Raw genomic sequence first — 22092 nt, forward strand, 5'->3', positions numbered from 1 at the left:
TTCCTGGTTCTAAATTTCTTGAATGGGGCATGCTTATTTAAGATGGTGAGGAACGAATAAAAAATATAAAAAACACGCATCCTCTACTGACGGGATGAGGTCAATGTCCTTCCAGGATACCCCGGCCAGGTCGATTAGAAAGGCCTGTCCGCTGAAGTGTTTCAGGGAGCGTTTGACAGTGATGAGTGGAGGTCGTTTGACCGCTGACCCATTACGGATGCAGGCAATGAGGCAGTGATCGCTTCGTTGAAAACAGAGGTGTATTTAAGTTGGTTAGGATGATATCTATGAGGGTGCCCGTGTTTACGGCTTTGGGGTGGTACCTGGTAGGTTCATTGATAATTTGTGTGAGATTGAGGGCATCAAGCTTAGATTGTAGGATGGCTGGGGTGTTAAGCATGTTCCAGTTTAGGTCGCCTAGCGACCTAGCAGCACGAGCTGGGGGGCAATCAGTTCACATATGGTGTCCAGAGCACAGCTGTATGAAGTGTTTTAGTTTATATTGGATGTGAAATTAACTGCTGTGCCAAGCTGAATGTTGGTTAGGAGAACTGTGTGAATAGTTTTGAAAAAGTGACCTAACTATTGAGAACTGGGTCCTTGGGATTGTAAAAAACTACAAGATGGAGTTCATGGGTTGTGTTCATTAGGGCATTCTGTAGCGACATTTGTACAATGGAAAAGGAATATGAGTGTATCATGTTCGAAACATTCAGATTGTAACTCCCCGTTTAATTTAGTTTATGGTTACTGAAAACCACCCAGGTATCTGTAGGATAGGCCCTTATGCAGGTATCTGGCTGACAAGGCCATCTGCCCAGCTCTTATTGTTTTTCTCTTCAATAGACTTTGGCACAACCCAAACAAGGGTAAGGTGGATGGGAGAGGCAGCCTCAGGTGAATGTGATGATCACGTAACAGGGTGCCGAATAGATCAACAGAGCAATAGGTAACACTTGAAAAGCCAGCAGTGCCTGAAGGGCTGGGGGTGGGATGGGGTGGGAGATACACTGAGTGTACAAAACATTAAGAACACCGTCCTAATATTGAGTTGCACCCCCCCCCTTTTGCCCTCGGAACAGCCTCAAGAATTTGTTCTTAACTGACTTGCCTAGTTAAATAAAGGTAAAATAAATCAAATTTGTAAAAAATTGTCAGGGCATGGACTCTACAAGGTGTTGAAAATGTTCCACAGGGATGCAGGCCCATTTTGACTCCAATGCTTCCCACAGTTGTGTCAAGTTGGCTGGATGTCATTTGGGTGGTGGACCATTCTTGATACAGGCAGGAAAAGAAAAGGAAGGAAAGGGAGATACAAACGGTTGAGCATGAAAAACTCAGCAACGTTACAGTTGTTGACACACTCAAATCGGTGCACCTGGCACCTACTACCATCCATACCATGTTCAAAGGCACTGCAATCTTTTGTCCATTCACCCTCTGAATGGCACACATACACAATCCATATCTTAATTGTCTCAAGAATGAAAAATCCTTCTTTAACCTGTCTCCTCCCTTTCATCTACACTGATTGAAGTGGATTTAACAGGTGACATCAATTAGGGATCATAGCTTTCACCTGGATTCACCTGGTCATGAAAGAGCAACATCCCTAATGTTTTGTACACTCAGTGTATATTTATTCAGCAAGACTGTATACCTTAACAGGGAACATGAAAATTATCTTGTTTTCACCTTTTTGGGTATTTTACAGTGTATTGTAAGCTTATGTAATTGGACATCTCTCTCTCCCGCTCTCTCACTCTCACCTCTCAATTTAATTCCATTCAATTCAATGGGCTTTATTGGCATGGGAAACATATGTTAACATTGCCAAAGCAAGTGAAGTAGATAATAAACAAAAGTGAAATAAACAATAACAATTAACAGTAAACATTACACTCACAGAAGTTCCAAAATAATAAAGACATTTTATGTCTATATACAGTATTGTAAAGATGTGCAAATAGTTAAAGTACAAAAAGGAAAATAAATAAACATAAATATGGGTTGTATTTACAATGATGTTTGTTCTTCACTGGTTGCCCTTTTCCTGTGGCAAGAGATCATAAATATTGCTGCTGTGATGGCACACTGTGGTATTTCACCCAGTAGATATGGGAGTTTATCAAAATTGGGTATGTTTTGTCAAATTATTTTTCAATCTGTGTAATCTGAGGGAAATATGTGTCTCTAATATGGGCATGCAGTTGGCAGGAGGTTAGGAAGCGCAGCTCAGTTTCCACGTCATTTTGTGGGTAGTGTACACATAGCCTGTCTTCTCTTGAGAGCCAGGTCTGCCTACTGCGGTCTTTCTCAAAAGCAAGGCTATGCTAACTGAGTCTGTACATAGTCAAAGCTTTCCTTAAGTTTAATCAGTCACAGTGGTCAGGTATTCTGCCACTGTAGGTGATGGCTCTTTTCAGGTAGTTGTAGAATTTAACGTCTCTTTTCTGGATTTAGATTATTAGCGGGTATCAGCCTAATTCTGCTCTACATGCATTATTGGTGTTTAACGTTGTACACGAAGGATATTTGAGCAGAATTCTGCATGCAGAGTCTCAATTTGGCGTTTGTCCCATTTTGTGAATTATTGGATGGTGAGCGTAACCCAGATCTCACAACCATAAAGGGCAATGAGTTCTATAACTGATTCAAGTATTTTTAGCCAGATCCCAATTGGTATGTTGAAATTTATGTTCCTCTTGATGGTATAGAAGGCCTTCTCTCCTCTCCTCTCCTCTCCTCTCCTCTCCTCTCCTCTCCTCTCCTCTCCTCTCCTCTCCTCTCCTCTCCCTCTCCTCTCCTCTCTCCTCTCCTCTCCTCTCCCTCTCCTCTCCTCTCCCTCCTCTCTCTCCCTCTCCTCTCTCCTCCCCTCTCTCCTCTCCTCTCCTCTCTCCTCTCCTCTCCTCTCCTCTCCTCCTCCTCTCCTCTCCTCTCTCCTCTCCTCTCCTCTCCCTCTCCTCTCCTCTCTTTCCTTTCTTTCTTTCTTTCTTTCTCTCTTTCTCTCTCTCTCTCTCTCTCTCTCTCTCTCTGCTGGGTGGGAGGGGGGGGGGTTCGTTTCATTTGGCTTTTTCCTGCTTTTTTTATCCATCTTAAATATGTTTGGACAAAATAACAGTACACAATATTTCTCTGGATTGTAGAGATTTGTACACTCACACTTTATAAAACCATGCTCATCCTTATACAGTATATCCTGCAATAGGAATCTGTAATTTCAAACTTTCACTGGTAAGGTGATCTCCCACTCACTCGCTCGCTCACTCACTCACTCACTCACTCACTCACTCACTCACTCACTCACTCACTCACTCACTCACTCACTCACTCACTCACTCACTCACTCACTCACTCACTCACTCACTCACTCACTCACTCACTCACTCACTCACTCACTCACTCAGTTACACTACTGTCTTGTGTTGTACAACACACTCCCTCCTCAGCCCAGTCACCTCACTCCAAAGTTAATATTTCATTCTCTCTGTGTGATATATATACTGCACCTTTATCTCCTGTTCTCTCTTTGTGGTAGTGTCCTCATTTATCTCATAACATCTCCCCCGCACTCCAATTAGATCTTCTATTTAATATATCCATTTCTCTTCTCTGTGTACCTGTGCTACCCTCTGGATATCTGGACCAGCCATGGTGGTGTGTCTAAGTGGACTATGGAGGTATCGGAATTACCTGGTCATATTCTTCATCCCTCTGTTGATTCTACCTTTACCCCTAATAGTTGGGGGACCGGTAAGAGTGTTTGTGTATGTGTGTGTTTGTGTGTGTGTGTCTGTTTGTTTGTGTCTAACTGTGCAGAGGCTGTGATTTGTTTGTTTTAAACCCCTTGAAAGTTCAGAAGTTATTCTGTAGCATTTCAAGTCCTGGTTGTACACAAATGTAATGCTGAAATTCCTTGAAAACTCTATATGTTTATTGAAGCTTCACTGCATGTTTTGGTTACTCATCTGTGTTTATTTCCTGATGTGACATTTCTATTGTATTTGTGACATTTTTAATTATTTCAGAATATCCAGGAATCCACTGTGGACTGGTAATTTAGTGTGTGTTGACATTGTAGATAAGAACTTCATCAGCCATGCACATTGCTGGTTCAGAGTTCGCTGTAAGTTACGGTTGTCCTCCAGGACAATAAACCAGCAGGAATGAAAGACTTGCATGACAGGCACCTTAGTTCCTTCTTCATCTTTTATCACCAAGGGCTTACCATGTATCATAAATATATTTATAGAAAATCCAAGCCTGTTTTTTCCCTCTAAGAATGGATTTGTTTTATCAAAATGGATATTAAAAAGGGCAATCTGCAGTTCATACAACTACCTCCTCGTCACTTTTGGTAAACAGCTGAGGGACGGGGCTGGAGAAGTATAACCACTCTCTAATTCATAGACAGAGCTAGGGATGCAAGGACTGACCATCCACTATATAACAATTATACGTTTAAGCATGTTTTGAGGCTATACAGTGTTTGTTTGCATTGACATTGTTTACAAACAGTGTAGTAAAACAAGCTTATATTTTGGGTACTGAAGGGGTACGACACTTAAACTAAGCTCATGAGGTAATTATAAGTTATATTCTTCAAAAATCAACAGGTACATAATTAATACATAATCCCCAAAAAATGGATGTAGCAATTGAGGATTCTAGCTTTAATTGGTTAACTGAAGGGCATCGTAACTAAATGACATAATTATGCCAACTCATTGCTGGCCCAGCTACAGTTTATATCCTGCAGACACAACCTCTCTTGACGTCTCCATCGTGGTTAAAGATTAGGCCTACAACAAAGTGATCATGTTAAATTACAAGGGAGATACTATGGCCATGGAGAACTGGAGAGAACTGGAGCACCTTTAGAAATGACAGTAAAATGCATTTGGGTAGGCATGATATTTGTTTTAATTGATTGTTATTAACTATGCATTGCAATAACTATAACTGACTTATTGAATAGATTTATTGAATTGCACACAAGAACACTTCTTTATGTTCTAAAACAGTTATACAGCTTGTCTGTGCTTTCATGCTCTTGGCTGTTGTCTCAGATGATTGTTTACTAAGAACAAACTGGTCCTGAGAGAGGAATGACTGTGTGTTGTGTGCATTTGTACGTGTTGTCCTACCTCAACAACACTCTCACAGTCCCTGTCTGTCTCATGTGTGTGTACAGGAGGCTAGTTGTGGCTATGTGATCATCCTGATGGCCCTGTACTGGTGTACAGAGTGTATGCCTCTGGCTGTGACTGGTCTGCTGCCTGTCATCCTCTTCCCTATGATGGGCATCATGGAGTCAAGCGAGGTACCAACACCACTATCCTCTCCCCTCTCTACTCAACCACCTCCATACCTAATGACTGGTTCTTACCCACCCATTACGCTCAGTAATGGAGACAACAGCATTCTGTTTTATGATCAGAATAAACAGGTCAACAGTTGACTAAAATGTGAAATGTAAATCTTTGTTTAGTAGATACAGGGTTGAGGACGTATGAATAAAGCACCTAAGTACTGTTGATAAACTTCTTACTGTTGATCCCATTATTAGTACATCATGGTATTTCTAAGCAGAACCTGTCTCAGGCCAGTACACTCGTTCAGAACCCCCCTGTCTGTCTTTCCCAGGTGTGTAACCAGTACATGAAGGACTCTAACATGCTGTTCGTCGGAGGGCTGTTGGTGGCTATAGCTGTGGAATACTGGAACCTTCACAAACGCATCGCCCTCAGAGTACTGCTCCTAGTAGGGGTGAGGCCTGCTCTGTAAGAGACCTGTTTTAATGATTCTATTACAGAGCTGTTTGGTCTAGTGTTCTGATAGCCCAATGTTTTATTCATATTAAGGGTCTTATATGTTTTTTTTAATGTTTTTTTTTAAATCTCCCTCTCTATCCTCCTCACTCTTGCTTTTCCACTCTATCTCCATTTTCTTTCCCCATCCATCCATCCATCCATCCATCCATCCATCCATCCATCCATCCATCCATCCATCCATCCATCCATCCATTCATCCCTCTCTCTCTCTCTCTCTCTCTCTCTCTCTCTCTCTCTCTCTCTCTCTCTCTCTCTCTCCATCAATTTCAATTCAGTTCAATTCAAGGGGCTTTATTGGCATGGGAAACATGTGTTAACATTGCCAAAGCAAGTGAGGTAGATAATATACAAAAGTGAAATAAACAATAAAAATTAATAGTAAACATTACACTCTCTCTCTCTCTCTCTATTCTCCACTGTCTCTCCAGTCTGATGATGGGCTTCATGGGCACCACAGCCTTCCTGTCCATGTGGATCAGTAACACAGCCTCCACTGCCATGATGCTGCCCATCGCTAACGCCGTGCTGAAGCAGCTGTGTGACTCCGAGGCCCAGGCAGAGGAGAGGGAGATGGACCTGATGGCCATGGGGGCCTGGACTGGGACTGGGATACCTAAGGACCAGGAAAACCAGGCCTTTGAGATGGGTGACAAGGAAAAAAGCATTACCATAGGTGTGTGTTGTTAGGAGAAAGTGGTGTGGGTGGGGAGATGTATGTGTGACCATTTGTTTTGTGTCCATTAGCCCCAACACCATCCGTTCTAGGTTTCTCAAGCCATTCTCAAATGAGAATACAGCCTGGTACCACAAGATTATGTGTCCATTAGTTCGACCATGAGCTTTCACAATCACAAACTATTCCACATCTTTCTGTTTTTGTAATAAATTATATCTCTCTTATTTGGCAGATGATGGAGGTGCTGCTAAATATACAAAGGATGTCAAGCCCAGGGAGAATGGGGTCAAGTTAGGTAAGTAGAATACAGTATGTGTTCTCTCAACATCAGTGTTCCTCTATCATGGTCCTTGAAACCCACAGGGTGTACAGGCTTTTGTTCCAGCCCAGGAATAACACACCTCATTCACACCTGTTGTGGTTTACCTCCACTGTATTCACATCCTACCATACCTTTGTCTGTACATTATACCTTGATGCTATTTTATCGCCCGCAGAAACCTCCTTTTTGTCACGCCTTGGTCATTGTATCTTGTGTTTTTGTTATATGTTTGGGTAGGCCAGGGTATGACATGGGTTTGTTTATATGTTGTATTTCGTATTGGGGTTTGTATTAATTAGGAGTGTGTATTAGTAGGGGTGTGTCTAGTTAGGCTTGGCTGCCTGAGGCGATTCCTAATTGGAGTCAGCTGATTCTCGTTGTCTTGGATTAGGAACCGTATTTAGGCAGCCTGAGTGCGCGTTGTATTTCGTGGGTGATTGTACCTGTCTTTGTGTTAGTCACCAGATAGGCTGTAATTAGTTTCACTCGTTTGTTGTTTTGTATTCTCAGTTATTTCATGTACAGCATTTTCTTCATTAAAAGTCATGAGTAACCTACACGCTGCATTTCGGTCTGACTCACTTCAAACAGCAGACGAACTTCATTACAGAATCACCCACCACGATTCACAGACCGAGCAGCGTGTGAACTGGCAGGATCTAAAGGAGGACGCTATGGACGGCAGAAGCAGGGATTATAGGACATGGGAAGAAATCGACAGGTGGGCGGCCGACCCAGGGCGAGTGCAGGAGCCCGCCTGGGATTCCCTACAGCAATGCGAAGAGGGCTATACACGTATGGAATCGAGAAGGAAAGCATTGCTATACAGAGCGAAAACTGAAGGTAACAGGGGAAAGCGCAGAGAGAGAGTGGCTGAGTCAGGAAACAGACCTGAGCCTACTCTCCCTGTTAATCGTGAAGAGCAGTTGCAATGGGAGAGAATGCATCATTTGGAGATTTGGACATGGGAGGAGGAATTAGACGGTCAAGGACCCTGGGAGCAGCCGGGAGAATATCGCCGTCCCAAGGAGGAAATAGAGGCAGCTAAAGCGGAGAGGCGTATGTATGAGGAGGCAGCACGGCGACGCGGTTGGAAACCGGAAAGTCACCCCCCAAAAAATATTGGGGGGGGGCTAAAAGGGAGAATAGTTATGCCAGGTAGGAAACCTGCGCATACTCCCTGTGCTCACCGTTGGGCTAGAGAGACCGGGCAGGCACCGTGTTATGCTATGGAGCGCACAGTGTTTCCAGTGCGGGTGCAGAGCCAGCTGCGACACATACCAGCCCTTCCTATTGGCCGGGCTAGAGTGGGCATCGAGCCAGGTAAGCTTGGGCAGGCTCGGTGCTCAAGAGCTCCAGTGCGCCTGCATGGTCCGGTCTATCCAGAGCCACCTCTACACACCAGTCCTCCGGTAGCAGCTCCCCGCACCAGGCTTCTTGTGCGTGTCCTCGATCCAGTACCACCAGTTCCAGCACCACGCAACAGGCCTCCAGTGCGCCTCGCCTGTTTAGCGCAGCCAGAGCTTTTCTCCTCTCCTGCGCTGCCGGAGTCTCCCGTCTGCCCAGCGCCGCCAGTGCTCCCAGTCTGCCCAGCGCCGCCAGTGCTCCCAGTCTGCCCAGCACCGCCAGTGCTCCCAGTCAGCCCAGTGCCGCCAGACAACCAGTCTCTTCCAGATCTGCCAGACAACCAGTCTCTTCCAGATCTGCTTGTCAACCTGTCTCTTCCAGTTCCGCCAGCCAGCCAGGATTTACCGGAGCCTACTACCTGCCTGAGCTTCCTCTCAGTACTGGGCTTCCTCTCAGTACTGGGCTTCCTCTCAGTACTGGGCTTCCTCTCAGTACCGGGCTTCCCCTCAGTACCGGGCTTCCCCGCAGTTCCGGGCTGCCCCTCAGTCCCGGGCTGCCCCTCAGTCCCGGGCTGCCCCTGTCCCGAGCTGCCCCTCTGTCCCGAGATGCCCCTCTGTCCCGAGATGCCCCTCTGTCCCGAGATGCCCCTCTGTCCTGAGATGCCCCTCTGTCCTGAGATGCCCCTCTGTCCTGAGATGCCCCTCTGTCCCGAGCTGCCCCTCTGTCCCGAGCTGCCCCTCTGTCACGAGCTGCTCCTCAGTTATGTGGGGATCTGGGTGAGGACTATTAGGCCATGGTCGGCGGAGAAGGTGGATTATCCCAGGATGCGAAGGGGAGGAAATAGGACATTAATGGATTGGGGTCCACGTCCCGAGCCAGAACCGCCACCATGGACAGACGCCCACCCGGAACTTCCCTATGCTCTTGAGGTGCGTCCGGGAGTCCGCACCTTAGGGGGGGTTCTGTCACGCCTTGGTCATTGTATTTTGTGTTTTTGTTATATGTTTGGGTAGGCCAGGGTGTGACATGGGTTTATATGTTGTGTTTCGTATTTGGGTTTGTATTATTTGGGATCGCGGCTGATTAGGGGTGTGGTATAGGCTTGGCTGCCTGAGGCGATTCTCAATTAGAGTCAGGGGCTTATCGTTGTCTCTGATTGGGAACCGTATTTAGGCAGCCTGAGTTCGCTTTGTATTTCGTGGGTGTTTGTACCTGTCTCTGTGTTGTAGTCACCAGATAGGCTGTAATTAGTTTCACGTTCCGTTCTGTTGTTTTTGTATTTAGTTTCAGTTATTTCATGTACCGCGTTTTCATTCATTAAAGGCATGAGTAACCAACACGCTGCATTTCGGTCCGACTCTCTTTCTTCAACAGACGAACGTCGTTACAGCTATATTGTATTTACTTTGCCACCATGGCCTTTTTTGCCTTTACCTCCCTTCTCACCTAATTTGCTCACATTGTATATAGACTTGTTTATACTGTATTATTGACTGTATGTTTGTTTTACTCCATGTGTAACTCTGTGTCGTTGTATCTGTCGAACTGCTTTGCTTTATCTTGGCCAGGTCGCAATTGTAAATGAGAACTTGTTCTCAACTTGCCTACCTGGTTAAATAAAGGTGAAATAAATAAAATAAAAAATAAAAAATTCCCTGAAACACCCTTCTGTCAATTATTCAACCATTCATCTTAGTAGAGGAACACAGTTAAGTAAGACATATTGATATGTCATTGATATGATAATTCAGGATGTGACCTTGTTGATTTTGTCTGTTCGAGACAAGATTGTTTGGACTTATCGTCTCATCTGGCTGAGACATAATACAAAGTACACGAATGCATTGAACGTCATGTTCAATATCACCACCAGATACTCTCAATCCCTGTTGCTTGTAGACTCCCTGAAAACAACGTGAAAAATCTTTGCCCTAAACCCTTAGTTACCCCTGGGAAAACTTCTGGTAGATTGACCTCTAAACCCTGAACATTTTGATTGGCTGACCCATGGATCTCCCCCTCCAGAGCCCGAGCCAGAGGTGGAGGAGAGCCTGGAGGCGAGGGAGAGGAGGCTGAAGAGGGAGGCTAAGTACCTGAACCTAGATAAAGGCATGAGTCTCAGTGTGTGTTACGCTGCCAGCATCGGAGGAACAGCCACCCTCACCGGCACCACCCCAAACCTCATCCTCAAGGGACAGGTCGACGAGTATGTTTATATGTCTGTTTATAAATGCTTAATATGTGTGGGTAGTATTACAAGTAAATACAGTAAGATAACCATCTGAGTAGCTCTCATTAAATGGTTATTGTGTGTGGATGCAGTATTGCAAACCGGTTAAGCAACGGTTCATCTCTGGGAGTACTGTAGTCCCCAGTCTACTTTACTTACAGCAGCTAAAGCACAAGGATGGATACACTGACTGTACAGTGGCTCCTTTGATCATGTTTCCAATTCCTTTCCTGGTTTGGGAGTTAGCTAACATCTTTGTCACTTCCTCCATAGCATTAGAATTCCCTGCACATTCCCGTTCAAATCAGTTTGTTGTGGCAGGTGCACCGGCCTGGCGACCATATTGGGTGTACCTACAGTTGAGTACCCTTTGGAATGTTCCTGTAACTAATGCTAGTTCTAATTCTATCATTCTATCATTCTTTCCCCACAGGCTGTTCCCAGGGAATGAAGACATCATCAACTTTGCCAGCTGGTTTGGTTTCTCCTTCCCCAACATGGTTCTGATGCTGATCATCTCCTGGCTGTGGCTGCAGTTTATGTACCTGGGCTGCAAGTGAGTCATTCTTTCCTGTTATGTTTTATCTACAGCCAACAATATCCATAACACCGTCTCGTGGCAGGAAGCCGAAGCAATATGATTGTGTGCCTGTAATCCATGTTGAAAGGTGACACATTCACAAACATAAAAATGCAATATAATGACTAAGCATAGTAAAACAATAGAAGGTAATGGTTTATGCTCATATTTCACTTATATAGATACTTCATTGTCCATTTATGTAAGACATTGCCATATAGACAAAGTAGATACACGCCTATATAAGACCCAGAGACCTATATGACACTATATAGAGATCTCTGATATGTCTCGGATCTATTTGGCCCATTCACCCACAGCATGAAGAAGTCGTTTGGCTGCGGGATGAATAAAGATGGTGACAAGGAGGCGTACGGGGTGATAAAGAATGAGTATAAGAAGCTGGGCAGTATGTGCTTCGCTGAGGGCTGTGTCATGGTGCTGTTTGTCCTGCTGGTCCTGCTCTGGTTCACCAGAGAACCAGGCTTCATGCCCGGCTGGGCCACTGTGCTCTTCAACAAGGACAGACCGTGAGTGATAGATAACAGTATGTTCTGTGTTGTAACTCCTGGGTGTTGTGTCTGCTAGTCACTCCTTGTGGTTCTTCCTGGTTCTCCCTCACTTTTTTTTAATCTGATAGCTTTCTGCTGTGTATCCCAGTCTTTGCTCTTTCCCGCTTTCTTACTCTCATGTAAGTTAACAATTTAGCTTTACACATAATGTGGACATAAACTGTAATTACACAGTACATGTCTATGTAACTACCATATCAATACATATGGACACATTGAGAAATGGGACCAAGAGACATTGTTTGTATGTAGATTTCTATGTCCCAGGTACGTCACTGATGGCACGGTGGCCATCCTGATGTCAACACTGTTCTTTATGATCCCATCCCAACTACCCAGATGTGGCTGTCATGCTGGTGAATGAGGACCCAAAAGCGACTTGGCGAAAACAGAGTATTTAATCCAGAATAAACTTTACAAAACAAAAAGCATAATACTACACGTAAAGACGAGAACGGACTGGAGACTTGATCGAGAACTGCAGGTTGCCTCGGGAAGGCACTTGAACCTAGCAGACTCAGACACCTGCTCACCACGCAGCATCTGAGGGAAACACGACACGACAGGGCAAAACATAGACACAGCACGGTGAATTATAAATGAGGATCCGACAGGGCAGGTACGGGAAACAAGGAGAGAAATAGGGACTCTAATCAGGGAAAAGGATCGGGAACAGGTGTGGGAAGACTAAATGATGATTAGGGGAATAGGAACAGCTGGGAGCAGGAACGGAACGATAGAGAGAAGAGAGAGCGAGAGAGTGAGTGAGAGAGGGCTAGAAAGAGGGAAAGAACCTAATAAGACCAGCAGAGGGAAACGAATAGAATGGGAAGCACAGGGACAAGACATGATAATAAATGACAAAACATGACAGTACCCCCCCACTCACCGAGCGCCTCCTGGCGCACTCGAGAGGAATCCTGGCGGCAACGGAGGAAATCATCAATGAGTGAACGGTCCAGCACGTCCCGAGACGGAACCCAACTCCTCTCCTCAGGACCGTAACCCTCCCAATCCACTAAGTATTGGTGACCCCGTCCCCGAGAACGCATGTCCATGATCTTATGTACCTTGTAAATAGGTGCGCTCTCGACAAGGACGGGAGGGGGAGGGAAGACGAACGGGGGTGCGAAGAAAGGGCTTAACACAGGAGACATGGAAGACAGGATGGACGCGACGAAGATGTCGCGGAAGAAGCAGTCGCACAGCGACAGGATTGACGACCTGGGAGACACGGAACGGACCGATGAACCGCGGAGTCAACTTACGAGAAGCTGTCGTAAGAGGAAGGTTGCGAGTGGAAAGCCACACTCTCTGGCCGAAACAATACCTAGGACTCTTAATCCTGCGTTTATTGGCGGCTCTCACAGTCTGTGCCCTGTAGCGGCAAAGTGCAGACCTCACCCTCCTCCAGGTGCGCTCACAACGTTGAACAAACGCTTGAGCGGAGGGAACGCTGGACTCGGCAAGCTGGGAAGAGAATAGAGGAGGCTGGTAACCCAGACTACTCTGAAACGGAGATAACCCGGTAGCAGACGAAGGAAGCGAGTTGTGAGCGTATTCTGCCCAGGGGAGCTGTTCTGCCCAAGACGCAGGGTTTCTGAAAGAAAGGCTGCGTAGTATGCGACCAATCGTCTGATTGGCCCCTCTCTGCTTGACCGTTAGACTGGGGATGAAACCCGGAAGAGAGACTGACGGACGCACCAATCAAACGACAGAACTCCCTCCAAAATTGTGACGTGAATTGCGGGCCTCTGTCTGAAACGGCGTCTAACGGGAGGCCATGAATTCTGAACACATTCTCGATAATGATTTGTGCCGTCTCCTTAGCGGAAGGAAGTTTAGCGAGGGGAATGAAATGTGCCGCCTTAGAGAACCTATCGACAACCGTAAGAATCACAGTCTTCCCCGCAGACAAAGGCAGACCGGTAATGAAGTCTAGGGCGATGTGAGACCATGGTCGAGAAGGAATGGGGAGCGGTCTGAGACGACCGGCAGGAGGAGAGTTACCCGACTTAGTCTGCGCGCAGTCCGAACAAGCAGCCACGAAACGGCGCGTGTCACGCTCCTGAGTCGGCCACCAAAATCGCTGGCGAATAGACGCAAGAGTGCCTCGAACACCGGGATGACCAGCTAACTTGGCAGAGTGAGCCCACTGAAGAACAGCCAGACGAGTGGAAACAGGAACGAAAAGGAGGTTACTAGGACAAGCGCGCGGCACGCAGTGTGCGTGAGTGCTTGCTTAACCTGTCTTTCAATTCCCCAGACTGTCAACCCGACAACACGCCCATAAGGAAGAATCCCCTCGGGATCAGTAGAAGCCACAGAAGAACTAAACAGACGGGATAAGGCATCAGGCTTGGTGTTCTTGCTACCCGGACGGTAAGAAATCACAAACTCGAAACGAGCGAAAAACAACGCCCAACGAGCTTGACGGGCATTAAGTCGTTTGGCAGAACGGATGTACTCAAGGTTCTTATGGTCTGTGTCGCCCCCTCCAACCACTGTCGCCATTCGCCTAGGGCTAAGCGGATGGCGAGCAGTTCACGGTTACCCACATCATAGTTGCGCTCAGATGGCGACAGGCGATGAGAAAAATAAGCGCAAGGATGAACCTTATCGTCAGACTGGAAGCGCTGGGATAGAATGGCTCCCACGCCTACCTCTGAAGCGTCAACCTCGACAATGAATTGTCTAGTGACGTCAGGAGTAACGAGGATAGGAGCGGACGTAAAACGTTCTTTTAGAAGATCAAAAGCTCCCTGGGCGGAACCGGACCACTTAAAACACGTCTTGACAGAAGTAAGAGCTGTGAGAGGGGCAGCAACTTGACCGAAATTACGAATGAAACGCCGATAGAAATTAGCGAAACCTAAAAAGCGCTGCAACTCGACACGTGACCTTGGAACGGGCCAATCACTGACAGCTTGGACCTTAGCGGAATCCATCTGAATGCCTTCAGCGGAAATAACGGAACCGAGAAAAGTAACGGAGGAGACATGAAAAGAACACTTCTCAGCCTTTACGTAGAGACAATTCTCTAAAAGGCGCTGTAGGACACGTCGAACGTGCTGAACATGAATCTCGAGTGACGGTGAAAAAATCAGGATATCGTCAAGATAGACAAAAACAAAGATGTTCAGCATGTCTCTCAGAACATCATTAACTAATGCCTGAAAAACAGCTGGCGCATTGGCGAGACCAAACGGCAGAACCCGGTACTCAAAATGCCCTAACGGAGTGTTAAACGCCGTTTTCCACTCGTCCCCCTCTCTGATGCGCACGAGATGGTAAGCGTTACGAAGGTCCAACTTAGTAAAGCACCTGGCTCCCTGCAGAATCTCGAAGGCTGATGACATAAGGGGAAGCGGATAACGATTCTTAACCGTTATGTCATTCAGCCCTCGATAATCCACGCAGGGCGCAGACAACCGTCCTTCTTCTTAACAAAAAAAAACCCCGCCCCGGCCGGAGAGGAAGAAGGCACTATGGTACCGGCGTCAAGAGACACAGATAAATAATCCTCGAGAGCCTTACGTTCGGGAGCCGACAGAGAGTATAGTCTACCCCGAGGAGGAGTGGTCCCCGGAAGGAGATCAATACTACAATCATACGACCGGTGAGGAGGAAGGGAGTTGGCTCGGGACCGACTGAAGACCGTGCGCAGATCATGATATTCCTCCGGCACTCCTGTCAAATCGCCAGGTTCCTCCTGAGAAGTGGGGACAGAAGAAATGGGAGGGATGGCAGACATTAAGCACTTCACATGACAAGATACGTTCCAGGATAGGATAGAATTACAAGACCAATTAATAGAAGGATTATGACATACTAGCCAGGGATGACCCAAAACAACAGGTGTGAAAGGTGAACGAAAAATCAAAAAAGAAATAGTCTCACTGTGGTTACCAGATACTGTGAGAGTTAAAGGTAGTGTCTCAAATCTGATACTGGGAAGATGACTACCATCTAAGGCAAACATGGGCGTAGGCTTGTCTAACTGTCTGAAAGGAATGTTATGTTTCCGAACCCATGCTTCGTCCATGAAACAACCCTCAGCCCCAGAGTCAATCAAGGCACTGCATGTAGCACCGAACCGGTCCAGCGTAGATGGACCGACATAGTAGTACAAGATCTAGATGAAGAGACCTGAGTAGTAGCGCTCACCAGTAGCCCTCCGCTTACTGATGGGCTCTGGCCTCTTACTGGACATGAATTAACAAAATGTCCATCAAATCCGCAATAGAGGCACAGGCGGTTGGTGATCCTCCGTTCCCTCTCCTTAGTCGAGATGCGAATCCCTCCCAGCTGCATGGGCTCAGTCTCAGAGCCAGAGGAGGGAGATGATTGCGATGCGGAGCAGGGAAACACCGTTGATGCGAGCTCTCTTCCACGAGCCTGGTGACGAAGATCTACCCGTCGTTCTATGCGGATGGCGAGAGCAATCAAAGAGTCCACACTGGAAGGAACCTCCCGAGAGAGAATCTCATCTTTGACCACTGTGTGGAGTCCCTCCAGAAAACGAGCGAGCAGCGCCGGCTCGTTCCAGTCACTAGAGGCAGCAAGAGTACGAAACTCTATAGAGTAATCCGTTATGGATCGATCACCTTGGCATAGGGAAGCCAGGACCTAGAAGCCTCCCCACCAAAAACTGAACGGTCAAAAACCCGAATCATCTCCTCTTTAAAGTTCTGGTAATTGTTAGAACAATCAGCCCTTGCCTCCCAGATAGCTGTGCCCCACTCTCGGGCCCGGCCAGTAAGGAGTGAAATGACGTAAGCAACCCGAGCTCTCTCTCTAGAGTATGTGTTGGGTTGGAGAGAGAACACAATCTCACACTGGGTGAGAAAGGAGCGGCACTCAGTGGGCTGCCCGGAGTAGCAAGGTGGGTTATTAACCCTAGGTTCTGGAGGCTCGGCAGGCCAGGAAGTAACAGGTGGCACGAGACGAAGACTCTGGAACTGTCCAGAGAGGTCGGAAACCTGAGCGGCCAGGCTCTCCACGGCATGGCGAGCAGCAGACAATTCCTGCTCGTGTCTGCCGAGCATGGCTCCTTGGATCTCGACGGCAGTGTTACGAGCGTCTGTAGTCGCTGGGTCCATTCCTCGGTCGGATCCTTCTGTCATGCTGGTGAATGAGGACCCAAAAGCGACTTGGCGAAAACAGAGTATTTAATCCAGAATAAACTTTACAAAACAAAAAGCATAATACTACACGTAAAGACGAGAACGGACTGGAGACTTGATCGAGAACTGCAGGTTGCCTCGGGAAGGCACTTGAACCTAGCAGACTCAGACACCTGCTCACCACGCAGCATCTGAGGGAAACACGACACGACAGGGCAAAACATAGACACAGCACGGTGAATTATAAATGAGGATCCGACAGGGCAGGTACGGGAAACAAGGAGAGAAATAGGGACTCTAATCAGGGAAAAGGATCGGGAACAGGTGTGGGAAGACTAAATGATGATTAGGGGAATAGGAACAGCTGGGAGCAGGAACGGAACGATAGAGAGAAGAGAGAGCGAGAGAGTGAGTGAGAGAGGGCTAGAAAGAGGGAAAGAACCTAATAAGACCAGCAGAGGGAAACGAATAGAATGGGAAGCACAGGGACAAGACATGATAATAAATGACAAAACATGACAGTGGCGGGTACTCTGAGGATGGTATGTGGGTGTGTGTGTGTGTGTGCACGTTTGTGCATGTGTGTGTTTTGTCAATATATCTATGAGTGGTGAGAGTACATTGGTGTGTTTACGAGTGTGTGATTGAGAGAGACATTGTATGTGTGTCTACCTGTCTGTCTGTGATACTATTGTATAGAGCAGACTTTCGGACATGTTAATGGTGGGTCGTGAAATCATTTTTTTGGGGGACTCAGTCTGTTGAAAGTTTGAATAGTAGAATACACAAGGTGCACTTTTGAAATTTGATTGGGCATCAGCAGTTTTTATCTTATTGTCAGATTTCTTGTTGTTGTACATTTTAGTCATTAAGCAGACGCTCTTATCCAGAGCGACTTATAGTAGTGAATGCATACATTTTCATACTGGTCCCCCATGGGAATCAAACCCACAACACTGGCGTTACAAGCGCCATGCTCTACCAACTCTCTGACAGTCACTCAATTAGCCATGCCAGCTAACAATTTTTAGATTAGTAAATTAGTCTAGCCAGCTATCTAAACTTGTAGTAGTCATGGTCGACCGGCCAAGCAGGGCACATGCCCAGGGGCCCTGACCTCCACAGCCATCACTCTCACTCAGATATCATATAAACATGGCATAAGTCATGGCAAAATGTGTAGAATTGCAGGAAATTAGATGTAAAACTTTTCTCTCTGCCGCCAGGAAGGAGGCCTATAAAATGTTTTGCCTGCGAGGAGTGAAGGCCCCTCAAACAAATCTCACAGGTTTTCATGGAAGGACTTATTTGGGTCCCAGGCTGAAAAAGTTTGGTATAGAGATATAATCTTCAGGACTCAGTGCTTTGTAATCGTCCTGATAGCACTCTTACTTCTCAGGGCTTGCACATGCTCGCACGCACACACACACACACACACACACACACACACACACACACACACGCACGCACACACGCACGCACACACACACGCACACACACACGCACACACACACACACACACACACACACACACACACACACACACACACACACACACACTCAAGACACATCAGAGGGCTGCAGCGTGATAGCGCTAGCCTCAAGGTCTGCCCTGCCCTACACGGCTGTATTCTCTGTTCTGCCCTTTCCCGAAACAAATAGCTTTCAAATCAATAAATGACTGGCAGACATTTCTAAATGGATATTTTTTTGGGGGGATAACCTTATTTGCTATTTATTATGTATAGATTTTTTTATATAAAACATTTACTTCACTCTTTATGCAATGCGCACTGCAGAGAACACCAGAACGACAAGAATCACTGAATTTTCACAGTGAATTATTGTAATGTTTGTTTGTGTCAATTAATGCCATAAGGGATGGGTTGCCAACTGGCGATTTGACACCAAAATAAGATTTCATTCATTCATTCATTCATTCATTCATATAAATACATATGGACTTTTCTCCCTCTGTAACCTAAACTGAGTTTAGTGTTCTTACTCCTGATAAGTGACAAGGTCAAAACGAAGTGCTCCAGTAATGCAGCTCCTACCTCAAAACGGCAGCAGCTTAATGTGTTTGGTAAATAAATGGGTGTCACAATGATTAAAGGCACTTAGTGAAGAGTTCGAGTTCGGAGTGCGAGGCAGCAGAGTTTGCGAGGCAGACTTTGAGGTGCCTTGTCATGGCTCCTTGACTTCTGGTTTTCCGTTCCTAGCATAGAGTGTTTTTGTGGTCATGTTAGTGTCTAGGAGTTATCGATGGCCTTTGCTCCCTGAGTATCAATGTAAGTAAATTAGTACAGTTCTATCTAGGACAGAGTCCTGTACATCATAACAGTATAATCTCTGCCTATATAGATTTGGACAGAGATACTGTACACTTTAATAACACTGTACCTTCCTAACTAACATGTAAATACACAGATCTCTGGGACTGTAGTCTTGAGTTACCATACTACCAAGTTCCTGCAGGAGTGCCTGGAATCAAGGCTGTAAGGACCGTGATGGTAAACCTGGTGTCATTCTCCTGTGTGTGTCTTGTCCCTATAGGAAAGCCCCTGAAGGCCCCTCCCACCCTGCTGAACTGGGACGTGGTCCAAGAGAAGATGCCGTGGAACATTCTCCTGCTACTGGGAGGAGGCTTCGCTCTGGCCCGGGGAAGTGAGGTACCGTCTGTCTGTTGGTTGTTCAGTCTGTCTGAATCAGTCGGTCTGTGTTTTCTTTTTTTAAACAAAAATGATGAAAATTGTGGATATGTTTTTCTCTGTGTGCAGGTGTCTGGTCTGTCTCAGTGGCTAGGAGAAAGTCTGGCCCCCCTGCAGTCCATCCCTCCCTTTGCCATTTCCTTCCTCCTGTGTCTACTCACTGCCACATTCACTGAGTGCTCCAGTAACGTAGCTACTACCACACTGTTCCTGCCTATACTGGCCTCTATGGTAAGACAGAATCCCTTAGAAATGTACATACACACAACCAGGCAACACACATGTTAACACACATGGTAACACACATGTCCACTTAGAAAACCTGGATCAATGATTTTAAGTGGTGCTCCTTTTGGGACCATTCCATTGGTTCCATTTCACCGGGAAAACTAAAGGCCCGTGAACAGTTTGGTCAGCATATTAAGCATACACTATATGTTCATTTCACCTCTTTGACTCATGTATGACCCTGTCTGTCTGTTCCCAGGCTGTAGCCATTAAGCTCCACCCACTGTACGTCATGCTGCCCTGCACCATCTGTGCCTCGCTGGCCTTCATGTTGCCGGTGGCCACGCCCCCTAATGCCATCGCCTTTTCTTATGGCAACCTCAAAGTCATGGACATGGTACGACCTATAACCCTTCACCCCTCACCCCTCACCCCTCTCCATACAGTATTTTGTATGGAGAGTGAAATACTATCCTGGATCCAAACTGAATTGTTCTGTTTCACTGTTTCAGTCTGGGCATCTCTTCATTGTAAAAAACACTTTGTGACAATTGCTGATATAAAAATAGTTTTATTCTGTAAATACAGTAAATGTGATTCATTGATAGAATCATTGAAACCAGAAGTGAAACGGAGCAATTCTCTTTGGATCCAGGCTCATAGAATACATGGTTGTGAATCATTCCGTCTGTGACCAATGTTCCTACCTGTTTTTCACCATGCTGACAACAGGCGAAGGCTGGATTCGTTCTGAACATTGTTGGTGTCATCACCATCAACATCGCACTGAACACCTGGGGAGCAGCGATGTTCAATCTCAACACCTTCCCTGACTGGGCCAATGTTACCATCATACACACTCCCTGATCTGGAGACACTGGCAAGGAAGGAAGGAAGGAGGGAGGGAAGGGGAGAACAAAAAGAAGAGGAGGAAGAGAGCGGAGGGATGGGAGGAGGGGAGAGATACTGTATGTACACGTCTATCTGGGACAGTGCTGATGGTCAACCCACTCAGGGTGTTTTAGGCTACTACTGTATACACACTCCATATAACAACACACACAGTATCTGTTTACCGGTCGGACTGGTACTCCTCCTCCCCTCTGTCAAAGTTTAGATTGATTGGAATTAAATTAATTTAGATTAATCAATGGTTTTTGTACAGCTAAAACATGCAGGTTGTATTTGATCCTTTTTCGGATTGTCAAATCTGTTTAAGCTTAGAGGAGCGGACACAAGAGGGAGATCTATGATTGTTATTATATCAAAAACAATAACAAACAACCAAACATATATTCCATGTGAAAGGCAATCTGTGTTGGAATACAAATGTTATTTTTGAAGTCAGGAAAAGCATCAGTGGCATATTATTGTGAAACGTTCTTAAAGCTGCTGCACAAAATGTATATTTTTGCTATTGTTTCGACAGTGTTTATGTATCATGTCTACTGTATTAAATACTGCACACAGAAAAAACTCAAGCCTTGGAAATAGGAGAATCATTTCAAGTGTCCAATCACAGGCCATCTCAAACGAAATCAAAATGTATTTTACGTTTGTTTTTATTATTGTATTGGTTGTAATTGTATTATAGTTCATGTATGATGATGACATTACTATTTGGTTTGCACATTGATTTCTTGGGTTCATTTCATACCCACTTCCTGTAGGATTGCAGAATATGAATTTGGGCAAAAATGATGGGCTCAAATCCCATTGACATCGGATTATGCCCACTGGTGGAGACCCCACTGGGTTTAAACGGAGACAAGGGTACAGAAGGAAAATCCTTTCTATTTCAATGTTATTATTGTTGTTTTCAATTATATAGCTTTCAGCTAATTCCAAGTTGTTTCAAAGCAGTAGGTCAAAAATAAAGGAAAATACAGTACAAAATAATAATTCAGGTTAAAGAAGGAAATTAATCAAATTAAATGACAATTTATAGAATGAATCCAAAACCACTGGCATGGGGCCGTGTTCATTGGACAGTAGGACAGGATGACCTTTGGATGACCATTCCATGACCTAGGGTCATCAGGGCGGCCGGTAATATAATGAGATATAAAAACATTTGGGTTATAATCTAGGTACCATTCTCCCATGATCATTCCATGGTAGTGTCACTCAGAGGCAAACAAACAAGAAAAAGACTCAGTGGTTCCATGCATAATTGGGTGGTACCATGCATAGTCGGGTGGTAGGGTGGTACCATGCATAGTCGGGTGGTAGGGTGGTACCATGCATAGTCGGGTGGTAGGGTGGTACCATGCATAGTCGGGTGGTAGGGTGGTACCATGCATAGTCGGGTGGTAGGGTGGTCCCATGCATAGTCGGGTGGTAGGGTGGTACCATGCATAGTCGGGTGGTAGGGTGGTCCCATGCATAGTCGGGTGGTAGGGTGGTACCATGCATAGTCGGGTGGTAGGGTGGTACCATGCATAGTCGGGTGGTAGGGTGGTCCCA

General features: G+C 45.9%; 1 protein-coding gene across 3 annotated transcripts; it reads left to right on the forward strand.

The window, feature by feature from the left end:
• Positions 1-3489: 3489 nt before the first annotated feature.
• Positions 3490-21107, forward strand: LOC124004643 (solute carrier family 13 member 2-like). 3 transcript variants are annotated; one of them, XM_046313303.1, is made up of 14 exons: positions 3490-3680; positions 5195-5323; positions 5647-5783; positions 6263-6507; positions 6743-6805; positions 10205-10385; positions 10843-10965; positions 11310-11519; positions 11829-11902; positions 17209-17229; positions 19244-19359; positions 19468-19629; positions 19886-20023; positions 20359-21107. In XM_046313303.1, exons 1-14 carry the CDS (start codon positions 3675-3677, stop codon positions 20491-20493), a joined length of 1740 nt encoding a protein of 579 aa, XP_046169259.1. In that variant the 5' UTR covers positions 3490-3674; the 3' UTR covers positions 20494-21107. The 3 variants fall into 3 exon arrangements, with proteins under 3 accessions (XP_046169259.1, XP_046169258.1, XP_046169260.1); XM_046313302.1 differs by having other exon boundaries at positions 3491-3753; XM_046313304.1 differs by lacking the exons at positions 3490-3680; positions 5195-5323 and having other exon boundaries at positions 5659-5769.
• Positions 21108-22092: the final 985 nt, after the last annotated feature.

Source organism: Oncorhynchus gorbuscha, linkage group LG19 (assembly GCF_021184085.1).
Source record: "Oncorhynchus gorbuscha isolate QuinsamMale2020 ecotype Even-year linkage group LG19, OgorEven_v1.0, whole genome shotgun sequence".
NCBI lineage: Eukaryota > Metazoa > Chordata > Actinopteri > Salmoniformes > Salmonidae > Oncorhynchus > Oncorhynchus gorbuscha.